The 17,960-nt window shown below is 33.1% G+C and overlaps 1 protein-coding gene across 3 annotated transcripts in view; it reads right to left on the reverse strand.

Annotated features, from left to right (window-relative positions):
• kcc (solute carrier family 12 member kcc) overlaps positions 1–14,522 on the reverse strand; it is a 334,416-nt gene extending 319,894 nt beyond the window's left edge. For all 3 annotated transcript variants that reach the window (XM_072546220.1, XM_072546219.1, XM_072546217.1), the window contains exon 1: positions 13,897–14,522. In XM_072546220.1, coding sequence (XP_072402321.1) covers positions 13,897–14,035 — 139 coding nt within the window. In that variant the 5' untranslated portion in view covers positions 14,036–14,522. The remainder of the gene's footprint in view (positions 1–13,896) is intronic.
• Positions 14,523–17,960: the final 3,438 nt, after the last annotated feature.

A 17,960-nucleotide genomic window follows, 5' to 3' on the forward strand; every position in this document is an offset into this window, starting at 1 on the left:
TTTAATTTTATTTTGATCTATTTTTAAGTTGCTTCTTCTCGACGTTTGTGGAATACATATTCGAAACTGTTTTAAATGAATTATTTGCTAAAACATCTGTTTGTATGCTTTTTTCATAAATTGCATTAACGCATTTTTTAATTCATTTAATGGCAACACGTTTATAACAATTAATTTGTTTCAAATATATTTGTAATGTTTTTGAGTCAAGAAAAGTAATTGTAAAAACAATATGCATCATCCAAGAAAAATCAACACGTATAGATTTGATTTTCAAATTAAAAATTAATTTGTTTGTAAAATTTATTGTGAAAAGATATTATTTATAACTACAATACATAAATATTTAAGTTGCTCATTATTTCATAACCTTTTGCTACTAATAAGAATAAGAGAAAAGTAAAATTTGTCTAAATAAATATTTATTTTAAATTGTTTAAACAAATTACTCGTTTAAATAAATAATTTACAAATTAGCTTTCTTAGGAGTGGCCGTGAATACGGGAAAAATCGATTTCATTAAGAAGTGGTCAAAACCAAATGACAAACATCAAGTGAGAAGTTTTCTTGGGCTTTCTGGTACGTACTATTGGAGGTTCATTAAGAATATTGCAGATATCGCTAAGCCATGAACGCGAGTTCAGAGGAAGCAAGAGATTACTGTTGGAATGGAGACTGCAAAAGTGCCTTTGAAACCTTGGAGAAGCATTTAATCACAGCACCAATATTGGGGTATCCAATGCCAGAAAGAAAGTTTATCTTAGATACAGATCCAAGTAACTATCTCAGATCCAAGTAGGACAGAAACGAGTCCTTGGATATTTTAGTAAAGTGATTTTAAAACCTGAGCAAAATTATTGCATCACGAGAAGAGAACTTCTAGTAGTAGTGAAATTAGTAGAACACTTCTATCAATATCTGTATGGAAGGAAGTTTTTAATCCGAACCAATCATGCTGCCCTTAAGTGGTTAATGCAGTTTAAGAATCCAGTGGGTCAGATAGCCAGATGGATTGAACGACTTGAAAATACAATTTCAAGATTGAGCAATGGGCCAAAGTTAGCCACAGGAACGCTGATTCACTCTCTAGAAGGCCATGCCCAATATGGTGTTACCACTGCAGCAAAACAAAATCTAAGAAAGCAGCAGTACTATGAACAACGGTGTTCAACGAGGAGTGGACGCCTACTAAGATTAAAAAAGAACAAGAGGAAGATCCAGTTTTACAGAACATTCGAAAATGGAAAGAAGAAAACCGTCGACGATCTTGGCCGGAAATATCAAACCTATGCACAGTAGTTAAGACGTATTGGGCCCAGTGGGACTCCTTATCATGAAAGACGGCTTGTTTAAACGAGTACACAGAAGAGGACAAAGTTGGTGGTTCCAAAGAGCAGAATAGCCGCAGTACTTCGTCAGTTACACGACAGCCCATCAGGAGGGCATTTCAGTGTAAAGAAACCTCTTTACAGAATTCGGAAACTGTTTTATTGGATGAATAATTCCGAAGATATAAAGGACTGGTGTAACAAATGTATCACCTGTGCCACGAGTAAACCTTCCGAAAAAAAAAATTTTGTGTCCATTTGAAAGAATACTTCACGAACTGGGCCGAGATCTACGTTTCTCCAGACCAGAAGGCCACCACTATTGCTGATATGTTGATCAAAGAGTACATCAGCCAATTTGGAGTGCTATAGTGATCAAAGAAGAAACTTCGAAAGTTATCTATTCCAGGAGATCTGTGATAAAGTAGGCATGAAGAAAACAAGAACTACAGCCTATCACCCGCAAACGGATGTAACGGTAGAGCGAAGGAATAAGATAGTTGACAAGTATTTGGTAAAAACGGTGTCCAATCACCAGCCAGACTGGTACCAGTACCATGCATTGTTTGCAATGGCTTACAGATCCGCTGTTAATGAATCAACGGGTTAAACACCAGCAAAAGTCCTATTTTTGACGCGAGGTGCGACTACCTTGTGGTCTAGAGTTTGGATATCGACCTGGAGAAGATGTAGCTGGTGAAGATTATGTGAACGAATTACGAAGAAGAATGGACGATATATACGAGTTGGTCCATTCCCATATTTAGATTGCTAGAGATTTAGAATTGCAAGAATGACAATATCTGGCTGTATAATCCAAAGAAGAGAACGGGTTGTTCTCTCAAGTTGCAGCAGTTCTAGGAGGGTCCTTACTTTATGAGGAAGACGACTAACGATGCCATCTGACGAATAAGCAAGTTCCCGAGAGCAAAACCGATGATAGTATACCATAACCGGCTGGCGCTTTTTGAAGGATACCATGACGCAGATCAGGAAGTGGAAGTAAACCAAGTCCTGACCTCACGTTAAAGGAATTCATGAGGGCATATGAATGTATCATTAAAGCCATACATGGTGTTATCACAACTTTTGATCCATCCTTTGCGTTTTGTTTCGGTTAGTGATATTATATATATTTTTAGTTTATCAACTTATATTAGCTCTGACATTTTTCCACGACTTCCCTAAATGTTTCATGTACCTTATCTCATATTCCTTTTCCCAGTATATAATTCCGTTTTCTGTTTAATCTGTCCAAATGTCCGAGGCATTGTCTGCATTTTTTTGAAGTCTAAGATTTTTTTAAGTGATAGATGAATAGTTCCTTGTCCCTATCCCCAAACTGGAGGGTCAGGTAATTTGAAGGAGTACTTACAAACATATCATTGAGCGGTTTTCTAGTGACATTACTTCACGTTCTGTACTTTTCATAAGTTCATTCTCTTGAAATCATAATCCCAATAAAAATAGCTAAAAATGTATCTTATCCATTGTTTATAAAAAAAAAATCTTAATATGTAGCGTTTGCATTAAAATTGCACAAGTATGCAGATACAACACCTTGAGTTTATAGCCTTAATTAGTATAACTCTTGCAAAGCCTGTATTTCAATATGACTCCAACCATATAAGTAAGTCACATACAGCTATCCAATTTTATTATATAGAATGATCATTACCAACCATTTAATTTTAAAATGTTATTGTGAAATGTATCGGCACGTAGTTTGATATGTAATTAAGCATCATTAAATGAGAATTTAAAATAAAAGAAAAATGTATTTGCAACGTATACTTTCTATTCGCGAAAGTTTTAATGCATGACAACTAATTTTATATACCAGTTATAATATGCATATTTATTAAAAATAGTATAATTACTAAAAATTGGATTAGTTTCTTAATCACGTTTCAATAATTTCAGTCAAATCCGCTTGTCAAAAAATGTGTAATTTGCTAAAAATTAAAGCAGCTGTAGATAACAAAAAAAGGGGCGAACATCTTTATCAGAATATATGTTCTTTAAAAATTTCTCCTTAAAGAAAAAGATGAGTTTCAAGCTTGTTTAAAAAAATTTATTGAAAAAAATAGTTTAGTTTCATCATCAGTGGCATTATGAACTAAAGCCTTCTTCAGAACAATTCTCCATTCACCCCTATCTCTGGAAACTCTTCTCTATGCTATAACTCCAATAGATTTTTAATCATCCTATAACGGTACCTATGTTTTGGTTTTCCTCTAGCTCATTATCCCATTGGCCCTCTTCGGTGAAAAACTTTTCTGACGTTAACACATATATTTGGTCTGTTGGGCATTTATATTTAGTCCCATTCTCTGTGTAGACGTCCTTAACGACCGGAATGCATCGGCCAGACTCTGTGGGCCTAGCTGTGATGTCAATGTTATTTGCATATCCAGCAACTTGTACAGATTTGTTAAAGATAGTGCCATTTGTGCGATCAATATTGTGGTTGAAGACTGGAATGGACCACGTACAATATCTGCGCTGTATTGTCCCCCACGACACTCTATCACCAAGGAACAATTTTAATTGAAAGCCGCTTCATTGCAGCAGGGGATTATAATACCAAACACACCAAGTGAAGATCAAGACTAATCACTCCAAGGGGCAGAGTTCTCCTCGATACCATAGAGTCAAATAATATGGATTATGCATCAACCAGCGAAACAACATACTAGGCCTCGGATAGAAATCAAACCAACGATTTGACAGATTTTGCTGTGGGTAAGAACATCCCTAGGGCTAATATAAAAGCTACATCATGCTACGAATTATCGTCTGATCACTCACCTATACTATTCACAGTTAAAACCCAAAAATTTGTCAAAATTGTCATTCAAAAAAACCGTTTAGTAAAGGGCTGACTCTTTAACTTATAAATGTTTATAATAACTCTTATATTTTTTATGCCACGCGCTTGTAACCTCCTCGGACCCCAAATTAACAAATTATTTTTCGCATTCGACGGCAAACGCAGTTTGTCCTCAAATGGTCAATAAATTTTCATGATTTGATTAGAATTTAAGTTAGGTCCTCCAATGGTCTTGAATAAAATTGTTAATAAACACGTGGCTATGGTCAATAAAATATGGTCTTGAATAGAATCGTCAAGAAAGCCGCGTTTTATGACTGAACTTCAGGAAGTCGCAGATAATGTGAATTTAGATGACTCTGATTTGGAGATTTCTCTCTTTTTCCTGACAGTGATGATGATGGGGATGAATGGGATGAACCTAGAAATCTGGATGAGAATGAAATAATTATTGAAAGTGAGGAAGAAAGGAGTGACGATCACGCTGAAATCAGTGACACATCAGACGACGATTCGGATGATGACATATGCTCTTGGCAACCCGGCTTTTAAAGGAGAGTTACACGGCAAATTCTATTCCTAAAAAAGACAGGAAAGAATGGAAGAGAATACACTTTACACCACAATTTGTCCAATATCAACCCTCTGTGCAAGATCTCTTGAATCCCGAAAATATTCCAAGACCTATTGACTACTTTAATAAATACATCGACAACCATTTTTTTGAATCCATGCGTTGTACACAAATATGAAGTAAGTAAATATAATATAAAAAAGTTTATAATTTACCACGAATCCGAATGTTTTGGCAAATGGATACCAGGGTACCAGTAGTTTTAGACAACATGTCAAGAAATCGTTTTTTTGCTATTTGAATACGACTCAAAATTGTTGACGATGATTCTGTAACCAAGGAGACTAAATAAAATGATAGATTCAACTGAAAAAGTGTCAATCGATGAGCAAATGATTCCCTTTCATGGAATAGTGATACTACAATTTTTGAAAAAACCAAAAGGGTTTTTTTTTTTATTTTTTGTTTTTTATGATTAGTAATCCCAAATTGTAACATTCTTTTGATTGGCAACAAAAAATCACTGCAATTCATGTTTGGGCCCGAGGAGGGTAAATAGGCTCACTAAAAAGATAGTGAAAAAACCCAATACTTAAAAAAAAAGAACATTCTATGACCAATAGGAACCAAGATAGCATTTTTTGCTTAAAATATCTTAAAAATGCTTAAAATAATTAAGAGCTGAAAATTAAACAGATTATAAGTGAAATTTTAGATTTCATGATTCAATTTATAGATGACATATACACAGAAGGTATAAAAAGATATAATCCGTTAAAATAATTGTAATACCCTTGCTGTTTAACATATACTCTGAGGAAATCTTTCACGAAGCAGTAGAAGATGTTGAAGCCGGAATTCGAATTAACGGAGAATGTATCAATAACATTAGATACGCAAATGACACGGTGGTATTCGCGAACAGTTATAAAGCCCTCCAGGAGTTAATAAATAGAATCACAGAAGTGAGTCAGAGATATGGACTTTAACTTAACATTAAGAAAACAAAATGTATGACGATCTCTGAGAAGGAACAGCAAATTGAAAGAACTAGTGTGAATGGTCAATCAACAGAAAGAGTAAAAACATACACCTACCTTGGTATGAACGTCAATGAAAATTGGGACCATTCTCTAGAAATAAAATCTAGGATAGAGAAAGCAAGATCTGCATTTTAAAAGATGGCTAAGCTATTTAAATGGCACGATTTATCAATTCCCATAAAAATCAGGTTACTACAGCGATATCATGTTCTCTTTAATTAAATGTGTTTCCTGTATTGCTATGATTTTTGATTTGCTATGTATTTTATATTATTTAAGTTCTTCTATTAGGTTAATTAATGCTCCCTCCTCGTATATTCCTCGTACATTCCGTGTCGCAAAAAAATTTGTAATATCTCGAGCCATCCAAAATATCTCTATATGGGATAGGTCAAAAAAATAATAAGAACTGGTCTACTTTCACCTCCCAGAAAAATCGGAAAATTCCGGAAAAATAAATAAGTATATCAATTTTTTTTTATTAAAAAGTTACTATTATATTATAATATATCTTTTATAGGCAAAAAATGACTTTTTTACTTTTTATGATTCTTAAAAAACAAAGTAAAATCAACAGTACGTCTTCAAGGATTTGCCATCAGCTATCCCTCATATTAATATATCTTTTAAAACCTTCAAAAACTTATATAAGACTTTTTCAGTTGTTTTTGAAGTTATACTTCTATACGCACGGTCGGCGTTGGAAATTTGCACGGGAGTGAATCTGTGAAACCATTACATATGTTAGATAATGAGTAAGAGAGACACATAAGATATATTTTCTCTCTCTTCCTCTCTCGAGAATAAAAATGTTCCTTTTGTATATATATTTAATATTATAACTATATTATATTATATATAATATTATATATATAATATAATATATATTAATATTATTATTTATGTGATATGTTTTGTATTATTTATTAAATGTTTATAATTATTTTAGGCTTTTGTATTTCAAAATAATCACTGTATGACAGACAACTGTCAATTTTGAAATCCGTTAGTATCATGTCTAATTGGCAAATCTTTTACTTGTTTGGTTCATACGCTGGTGTACGTGAGTTCGAATCCCAATATGAATTTCCTTTTTTATTTTTGAAATATTTAAAAACCTCACGTTAATGTTATTAAATATATGTAATATACGCAAAAATGCTAAATTTTAAAATAAAATGAAAATTTACAACATAATCCGAGTTGTTGGTTTTTTATTTTTATCTTCGTAAAGTAAGTTATGTATATTGGCAGTTTTAAATACTTATGAATATTGCATTTTAATTTGTATTGTATTATTATATTGAATTATGTTGCAGTGTATTGTATTGTAATTTTTATATTAATAACAAAATGAACAATGAGTAGAGTAGAGTAAACATACTGCAGAGTATGTGTAAAAAAAATTTTTTGCATTGAACTTCTTTTATATATACATATACGTATATGAAAATAAAAATATATATTTTCATTAAAATATTGATACAATCCTTCATTTACTATACTCCTATTACAGATCAAATGTTTATATACAGCAAACGATGCACCATATACCTATATACCTAATTCTTTTTCTCTTTCTGCTCTCTCTTATCTATAGCATTAAATATGTAATGATTGTGCAGATTGACTCCCATATAAATTTGTAACGGCGAACGCGTGTATACAAGTATAACTTCTACCAGCAGTCCCACTGGACCGCCACACCCTTTTTTTTTTTTGCTTTACTAACCTAAACATTATTCCAAAGGAATTAACTCACTGAAAGATAAAGTTGTTAACTTTACATAATAGGAATATTTTAAACCTATATAATAACACATATTTATCTCAGTTGTTAATTATTACAATAGTGTAGGCACGTTTTTGTTATTAATATTTATTAATTAATATTTTATTATGTTATTGTTACAACTTACTTTTTTTAATATTTTGAATGGTATTTTTATAAACTACTTTCTAAGAGGTCGTATTTTCTCATTAATCTGGTGTAGTAAACTATGTCGTTGTGAATTGGATAATACTTTTTTATTTAACACAATTTTTTTACGATCAGTTTTAGGAACATTTTTATTACAATTTGGAATTTTATTATTATTACTTCCGAATACCTATACTACTCACAATTAACCTTGTTCATCGACATTATCACGGTGCTACAATCCTTAAAGAACTCGACCGCTCAAGCTTTCTGCGCCATTCTGCTTTGTCCCTTGCTTGGAGTTTCCAGTTGGCAACGCGGATCTTCTTAGCATCTGACTGAACCGATCTTAACGTCATATTATATTGCTAATTGAATTTTCTTAAATAATGTTCAACTTGCTTGCTAAATTCTTCCCAATAATCCTTCGGTGCAAATCTTATCCCTGGCGAAATAGTGCTGATACAGTTTTTTAAACATAATACCATTTGACATTCGCTTTTAGCTTGGAAAGCTTTTTGCTCTATTCTTTGCATAGACCAGATAATATTCCTTTTAAGCTACAATATCCATATAATATGGCAGCTACGAGATATAGTCCATATTTGATTGTTAAATTTTTGCTACCTTAAATGTACAAAAAATGGAAATAAACTAGTTTTAAGGTTAATCTTCACCCTCAACCTTCACCTTCAAATATTTTCAACTTAATTGTGGATTTCTACTTAATGACTCTGTAATAGTTTCAAACCCTAACATAAATTACAGTTTTCTATCGTTATATCCATTGGCTGAGTTGCCAAATTGTGTAGACAAACAAACCAGATGCCGAGGAAAAATTAAATGGCGAATAATTGTCGACTAAAGGAAGGTGAACGAGCAAACCGTTGATGACCGATACCCAATTCCAAATATAACAGACATTCTGGACAAAGTAAGACGCTGCCAATACTTTTCCACCCTAGATCTAGCCAACGGATTCCATCAAATTGAAATGACCGAAGAAGATATCCAGAAGACTGCATTTAACGTTGAAAATGGCCACTATGCATACCTAAGAATGCCATTCGGACTCAAAAATGCACCCTCAACATTCCAGAGAGTAATGGATAACTTGGAGAAATATGTCTAGTCTAAATGGACGACATTATTGTATTTTCAATATCTCTTCAAGAACACTTGGTAAATCTTTAAAAGATTCTTTAAAAGATTTACCAAGTGTAAAGATTCACAACAATTTCTGAAGAAAAAGTAATGCTTATACTAATATAAAAATTACCACTCACACGATATGCAAGGAACACTAGTGTTTATAAATACTAAAATAATTAACTAAAAACGTCTAAATAGGTTTTTTATAGATATATTACTTGTAAATGCTAAATTTTATGACATCGTACTTTCAAAACAAAAGTTACAGTATCTACTATTCTGTAAGTTTCAGTATGGCCAGTTTAAAATTCAAACCGATAACATTCTTATTCAATTTTGTTGAAGTCTGCCAAAGTGTTCTACAAAGTAGTTGATATATCAACCCTGTTAGTGTGACGTTTCGTTTGAAGCGTTTCAAAGGTGAAAGTAATGCTATCTATCGATGATAAATATTACCGATGTTTCAGATGGAGCCACCTCTCTACAACACAATTTGGTGGTGGTGATGGATATCCTAATTTTACAGACATTATTTTTATAATTATTCTTTTATGATGGGAGAGATTTATTTTCAATCCAGAGCTTCTGAATGTGTCGCTCTGAGGAGACCTAATAAGGTCGAAATACGTATAAGCGAATAGCAGTAGTTCTGTGGACGTGGAATGCATATTGTAGATTTCCCTTGTTGGTTTATTCATGAATATGTGTTCCTTATATATTGTGAGAAGCCCAGTAGACAAATATCTGAATTTTAGTTTCGCCAAGGAACCATCTTCGGATTTCTACTATTTTTACTATTGAAGAAGTTAGCTGGTTCTATTCACATGTGTCTATAAAGCTTCAACTATTCTCAACTGTGCTTAGTTCAACTGTGTACCAGTTGATGATTGATACCCCTTGTTTTGCTCTATTTTCTTTAGAGACTCTTTTAAAAAAATGGAACTATTTTCCTCAACTTGCTGATCCTCTACATTTTCTTGGTTTCTATTAGGATTGATATATCAATATTCAACTATAGTAATTATTTTATTACTTCATTTATTGTATTTGGTCAACCTTGAACATTCCATTGTTCACATGGATACCATAATTTATAATCCTATTTCGATAATATCTCAAATAATTATAAATATCTCGCGATCCAGTAAATACAAGTACTGCGGTCCCCAAATAAATCATTACCCTAAATTATTGACAGTTGGTTGTCATTTACTAATAAAACTCATTAATTTTATTTAAAAGCAAATTAGATGTCATTAATAATATAATATGAGATAACTTTTTGATTTTATACTAATTGTAGAAAAATTGTAGATACAAAAAATATAGATTTTCGTTATTGAAGAATTATAAGAATTAAGAAAACCATTACTTTTTTCATATTGTGGAACGAAGATCTTCTTCTTCTTATTATTTAAGTGCCGTCTCCCAATCAGAAGTTGGATATCGTCATCTTATATCTATATCTAATATTTTTACTCTAGTCACCGCTACTCTGAAGAGTTCTATTAAACTGCATTTACACCAGTTCCTTAAATTTTTCAACAATGACACTCTCTTTCCCAAACTCCTTCCTTCTTTTATCTTTCCCTGTATTATCAATCTTAGTATTTCATATCGCTGCCTCCTCATTACACACAGATATTGAACTTTCTTATTTTTATTGTGTTTATTATTCCTTATGATACAGTTCCTTTAAAACTCTTATTTAGTGTCTTGACGAAAGCGGACCTTAGTAAAACATATCTAAAAGCAATACTGAACATCTATAAATGTCCTCAAAGCACTGTAAAAACAGGAAATACTTTCTCAAGGGTATTTACAGTAACGAAAGGCTTGAGACAAGGATGTTGTCTTTCCCCCACCGTATTCAAAATATATATCCAAGAAGCACTGCACCAGTGGAGACAAAAATGTGCGGGAATGGGGTTGAAGCTTAACAACCATTATCTGACAACGCTGTTCTTTGCAGATGATCAAGTACTAATTGCAAGCTGTGAAGAAGATGCAGATTATATGCTTAGAAAGCTCAAAGATGACTACGAAAAATGGGGGATGAGTATGAATATGTCTAAAACAGAATATATGCGAATAGGCAGTGAAGACGAAGACCCGGATTTGGAAATTAGACAAATGAAAAGGTGCTACGAATACAAATATTTGGGAAGTATTATCTGCAGTAAAGAAACAACGGAACGAGATATAGACTATAGAGTGCAACAAGACAGGAAGAGTGTTCAAATTCTGAATTCGATACTTTGGTCCAACAAAGCTACTATGAGAACTAAAATGACTATCTACAAAGTAATTGTAGAGCCCATTCTTACATATGGAGCAGAATGTTGGCAAATGACAGTAAAAGGAAAGAAAAAAGTTGACACGGTTGAAATGGACTACCTGAGAAGAGCTTGCCGTATATTAAGAGTAGAACGTATACCTAATTCTGAAATTAGAAGAAAAACAGATAGAGTACATACAACTTCTGAAAGAATAGAAACTAGACAGTTAATATGGTATGGACACGTACAGAGGATGGACGACAACAGATGGCCAAAAAGAGCTATGGAATACAATCCAAGCAATAGAAGGAAACGAGGAAGACCAGCCAAGTCTTGGATACAAGGTGTTATGGAATCCATGAAAGACAGAGCCATTGATGAAGACACCTGGAGAGATATAGCTGTAGGATCCCCGCTTATATATATATATATATATATATATATATATATATATATATATATATATATATATATATATATATATATATATATATATATTATTCCGTATTCTTTGCCTATTTCTTGCAAGACTTCCGTGTTCATTTCCTTCTGTGTCAGAATCCTGCTGTAACATCACATTTCTAATGACTAGCTTGTTTATGTATTTTTATTTATGTATGCGGGGTAAAAACGCAAAAAAATCGATTTACGAAGAATCTGTATTTGAGATCTGTATATAAGAGATTTGCCGGACACAATATAAGACAAAAAGAATACCGATGGAACAAAATTCTTATAAGTTGGAGACCGTGGGAATATAAACGAAGCAGAGGAAGGCCCCAAATGAGATGTGCAGATGATATCAAGAAGCACGTGGGCTCTAGGTGGATGACTGTAGCGACAGACAGAGAAGAATGGAAAAGGATTGGGGAAGCCCATGTCCAAAGATGGACCGAAGAAGGCTAATTAAATAGATAGATAGACTTGATTTTATAAAGTTGTTAAATAAACGTGGCGCGATTTTGGCCACTTTTTTTCAATTACTCTAGTACGTTTTTCAAAATAACCAAACTTCTGCTATAAAATACACCCAAAACAGTTTTTTATTCATATGTTAAGTGCCTCATATTTATTGCCACAACTTAAAATTGAAATCTCATGTCATGGGTTTTAAAGATTGATCTCTAAAAATGGAAATTTTACTACAAATTTTACCTCACGAGAATCGTAAAAAATGGAAAAAATCACGCCACGTTTATTTATTTAATAATCGTCTCCCGTTTTATACCGCTGTCGCGGCTTTGGGAGTATAGCAGGGTAGTCTGCTATATCTAGGGCCTACGGTATACAAGGAAGGTAACATGGCCAGTGCTACGCTTCAACCGTCTATTATTACCCCTGGTTTTACCCAAGGTACTCATTTTTATTCAGGCTGAGTCGACCTGGGGCCTATAGACATTTTTAAAATGTCTAGATGTTCTTGCCGGCGGTGGGATTCGAACCCCGGACCACCGGCTTGCGAGTCAAGCATCCTACCGCTTGCGCTACGCAGGCCCTGTTTATTTATTTAACATCTTTATAAAAACGGAGTTTATTCTCTGCAAAATACCGAAAATGAATACGAAAGCTGCACTCTCTACTTTTAAAACGCTTCTTGATTTTTGTGGATAGGACACTTGGATGAAAAGATATCGAATTTTTACCGTCGAGGTGATACAAACTTTATTGAACATTGATTTCGCGCGCGTAAATGACATTTAAAATCGACGGTCGCTTCAAGCGTTGCTTCTAAGAGAACAGTTAATTCTACTTAAAAAGTGCTAGTAACAATTTTGTTTTAAATCATCTCAGCTATACATTTTTTATGGGAGGTTTTAGGGGAAAGCCAGGGGGAAAAAGGGGTAAATTTTTTTGCATCTCTTTTGTGGTCCCAAAACTAATATTTTTGGCAACATTCAGCTTGTTCCTATGATTTTTGGGGGACAACTTTCTGACGACTGGACTAATTATTATCGAGTGGAGACCAAGACAAGAAGTACTACGGAGCAGAGAGCGCCCACTGGACTGACGACCTGAAGCGAGTTAGCAATAACGGGATGCAAACCGCACAAGACAGAGACAGCGGGAAAGAGATGATGGAGACCTATGTCCTAAAGCCTGCTAAGTAAATAATTAATATTATTAGGAAGCTATTCTCTTAAGGGGTTTATCATAGGCACATTTCCCCTAGTTCCGTAGATTAATGGTTCCGTGAGCAAACATATCCCTAGTACAACAAAGAGTATAAAAACCATAATTCACCCTACGGCCCTTTATAATAAAGATATCTAAATTATAAACAAAAAACGAAGAAGAAAATATCTATGGAACGAAGTGTTTTAACAAAACATTTCCGAAGAGTCAGAACAGATGAAAATTATTGGAGAAAGAAACTATTGCAGGAATTGGAGAGTTTTATATTTTACTGGAATATTTGGGCGATTCCTGAAATAAATGCAAGAGACTACTTTCTAAAGAGTTAAAGAGTAGGAACAAGAGAACGAAAATCTATAAATAAACATTGGTGATCATAACTAGAGGAAGGTTATAATAAACAAAAGAAAGTATTAATATTTTTCTCCGCTTTCTTTTGTTAAAAAAATTAATAAATTTTTAAAAATGCAAATTGTATGTAAATTATTAGTTTAATTAAGAGTATGCTGATAAGACACACAATGTGTAAATTAGCAGTTATAAGAGTTTAGTTTAATCAACTAGTGTACGGTGTTTATATTTGAAAAAGAAGCGTGCATATTATATTTTTAAATTGTCAAATAATATTCTCACCTGTGTCAGGTGTTTGAACAATCGTGGGAACATCATTTAATGGCAATAGTTTTTCCCTTGCCCTGTCTTCATTCAAATCACTAAATTTATAATTACTATCTTCAGATCGCGAAATTTTAAATCGGCGCTGCTCTGACATTTTCTTCAATATTTATTTTAAACTTGAAAAGTTCTATATGAATTTAAAATCACTTTTAAAACTTAAAAGTTATAAGTTCATTTCAAATAAAAATCAAACAACCTCCGGAAGTGAGAAAAATATTATTTTCTGTTTTGGACAACCCGCACAAATTGTTTGATAACTAACACTTGTCATATATCGTATTGTTTATACGCGACATCTACACTGAGCTGTTATCAGTCGCTTTCACAAGGTGGATACAATCCGACAATCAAATAAAGGTGCATATTCCAAAATAAGTTAACTTAAAGCCAACGTTGGCTTCCATCTAGCGGAGAATAGCTTCACAATATTTCGGAGTTTAAGACGTTTGAAAACCGCCAAAATCATTTTAAAAGATCCTAACCATATCCTAAAGGTATCCCTTATACACAATAGATAGGAAGTTGACCTTAAATAGCAGAATTTTTGTTTTTACTGCACAGAGGGTTACAAGTTTATTGAATACACACACCACTTGGATATCGACTGACGGAAATATGAGTAAGCTGGATGTCTCGGCGTCTAGACAGATCCGGAGTAGCTATTCCTGCCTGATACAATAATTTCTCCCTACTTTCATAAAAAAATATTTTTATTTCCTACTATCCTAAGTTTGTCGCGCCGTCTAATTGTTGTTATACTGCCATGTATATGTATATCACTTGGGTTTGGGTTTGTCTTTGGATAATGAAGTATTTCACAAGTATTTAAAATTAAAATTTGCATATGACAACTAAAAAGAAAATATATTACACATAATTAATATTACAGAATATGCCAAAACTGTTGATTTAATTAAAAAAAAATTATATAGCAACTCTTGTATGAAAAATCGAAAAATGGACAATAATAAAAATTCTGTTGTGTTGCTCAAGACAGAGACAATTGGTTATGTAGGGTAGACCGGGGCTAGTTGTGTCACTTTGGACAAAATAATTTTTAACATCTTTTTCAAAATAATTTTAGGGCTATTAAAATACGTTAATGAGGTACTATTTTTAATTGGGAATCATTATTTGAGGGCATTATCAAGTTTTAAATAATACCTTATAGTATGTAAATAGTTTTACAAATATGTACATATTGTCACAATTTACCACAATATGGGGTAAGTTGTGACGAGCTTGGCGCGGGTTGTGACAGTGACAACATTTTTAAATATAATAAACTTTAGTTGGTATAATAAACATAATAAATTAATTTTATAGTTACATAAATGTTTAATAAATGTAATATATAAGAAACAAATGTGTAGAAAAAAACATCTGGTGAATTAAAGTAAAAAACAAAGACAAAACTTAATCGCTATCGTCAATTCGTGTTTATTCTACTACTAGTTCTGACTGGCAGTTTATGCAAACATAATAATCATCTTTTGCGCACTTTACATGAGCCCATCTCTTAGATTCCATACACAGCACCTAGTCTTCTCCTAACCTAGACTCTTTGTACGGTCCCATACAAACTAAGCAAAAGTAATCTTCTTCCTCTTGTTCTTCTTCTGGGCTATCTTCTTTTTTTTTCTTGTTACAGTATTTTTCGTTTTCGCTGCTTTTTATTAGGCGATAGTTTTTTTAGTCAAATATATTTTTTTATTTTATCCTCTTTGCACTTCGTTGTTCCCTTCCTTTTTAACTCTTCAATGCCAGTTTTCTTCTTGACAGGTGTGCTAGTCAAAATTGCAGATTTTAAGCTCTTGGGTTTTTTATTTTTTCAGGGATCAGCTTTTGGCCAAGGTCTTATATCGATAGGGCTGACAGGCAGAACTGCTGCATGAGATGATTCTGGTAGGTTAGTCTGCGATGATCCTGGTGGTTGATATGGTCCTGTTTGGTTTACATGGTTGATATGGTCCCAGTCCCTGTCTCGTCTATATTCCAAATATCATTTTGACTTAATACTAATTCTAGGTTTTGAAAAAAGTGTTCATCTCTTTGGGCTAATACCATAAAATATTTTTGCTACCTAAACAGCATATTCACAGAGCTCTTCTTCTTGTAACTCATTTCTACCCCTCCATCTGGGTTGGTTTGTTATTTATTTTTTATATATCTAAGTAAGGACATTTGGTTAACACTACATTTTTGAGCAGCTTACCTTAGACCACATGATCCAGACTTCACATGTAACGAGGCTGACTCGTAACTTTGTATTACTTCGACCACGTTCTGTTTTCCTTTTATAATTTCTCATCATTATCTGTAACAAACCCATGAACACGCATTAAAATTTATAGGGGTATATTGTAACACTCTCCCACCGTACGTCATTTACATATTGCCACTCGCATAGACCTAGACACATCGTAAAGAAACCAAACTGTGTCTTACTAGAGAGGAATAAACAAGCAATCTATTATAACTAAAATAAGTTTCGTACCTTGTGGTTTGAAAGGGGAATAAAAAGATATCAAAGATAATAGCAAAATTTTACTTACTTACAACGAAATGACATAAAATGTTATAAAGTGGCAGAATCGCATAGCATCACAACCAAACTACACACAGAGACTGGGCCTATGCGGAAGAAGAATTCTGGAAAACCGGGCGGTGCTGCTATCTATGGTATGTCTGTAAAACTATTTTGTCACAGCATGCCCCTGTCACAACTAGCCCCGACCCACCCTACTTTAGAAAGGAACTACAAAGTTAAAGGAGTTTTATTGTTTCATATAGTAAATCTACCCCCAAATAAATAAAGGAGTGTGCTTTTGAGAAAGAGGTGAATTAGTCCCTATGCACTAGAGTGCTTTAAGGTGAATTATACACACTTTTCGTGCATATTTGCACAGAAAAGTTGTTTAAAATTAAATTTCCTATCGAAATGATACCTCTAAAGTCAAAAATAATTTTTTTTATAAAAATATATTCAAATACATCAAAAAGAAAGGCAAATCAATTACCTTTAAAGAAAATTGCGTTTTTCGTGCTTTTTGCTTCGTTTTTGAATACATTTTTGTAAAAAAAAATATTTTTGACTTTAGAAGATGACATTTCAATAGAAAATTTAATTTTCAACAACTTTTCTCTAGATGTATATGTACGAAAAGTGCATAGAATTCATCCTAATTCACCTTAATGTATAAGGACTAACTCACCCCTTTTTTATATTTAACCAATAAAACCTCTTTAAAGCTGTAGTTTCTTTTAGCCCTCTATTCTTGGGTATATTTAATAGCCTAATATAGTTTCTCAGATAGGGAAAAGAATAATCTCATAATTTCCTATTATAAAATACGACTATGAGTATATTATGAAAGCCAAAAGGAATGAAAAATCACTTTTTATCGGACAGGAACCCTTTTGCGGAATTGGTAAAAAATTGAATTAGAAGTAAATATCAAAAGAGCCAAGCATTGGGAGGACTAACATGACATTAGATAATCAAAACAACTTCTAGGATAATCAAGTTTTAACAAAAAAAGACTACGTAGTTTAACAGGATTAGTTATAAACCATTGTCTGAGATATAATCCACCACTGAGATATAATCTGAAAGCTAACTGTGATTGGAATGTCAAAAAATCCTCGCGCTTTTAAAGGGTTGGTCGTCTTCCAAGACTGGTTTCATAAAAAGTTCGTAACTCAAGTAAAGTCTTATTTAAAAGGCGCTTCTTCTTCTGGATAATGCTAGTGCTCATCTCAATAAGGCAGTCCTAAGATCTGACGATGAAATTAATTTCTTTTTTTTTCAGCGTGTTTCATCAATAATTGCCCAACCAATGGATTAGGATGTTATTAAGACAATGAAACGCCTCTACCGCAGAGAATTTATGATGAACTTGTTTAATGAAGTAGATGCAATTTTTGCAGTGACAAATGCATGGAGTGGAGTAAAAGGAAGGACTTTCAAAAGCCTTTTTTACAAAATAATGACACTAGAGGAAGATAAATACATCATT

Source organism: Diabrotica undecimpunctata, chromosome 10 (genome assembly GCF_040954645.1).
Source record: "Diabrotica undecimpunctata isolate CICGRU chromosome 10, icDiaUnde3, whole genome shotgun sequence".
Taxonomy (NCBI): domain Eukaryota; kingdom Metazoa; phylum Arthropoda; class Insecta; order Coleoptera; family Chrysomelidae; genus Diabrotica; species Diabrotica undecimpunctata.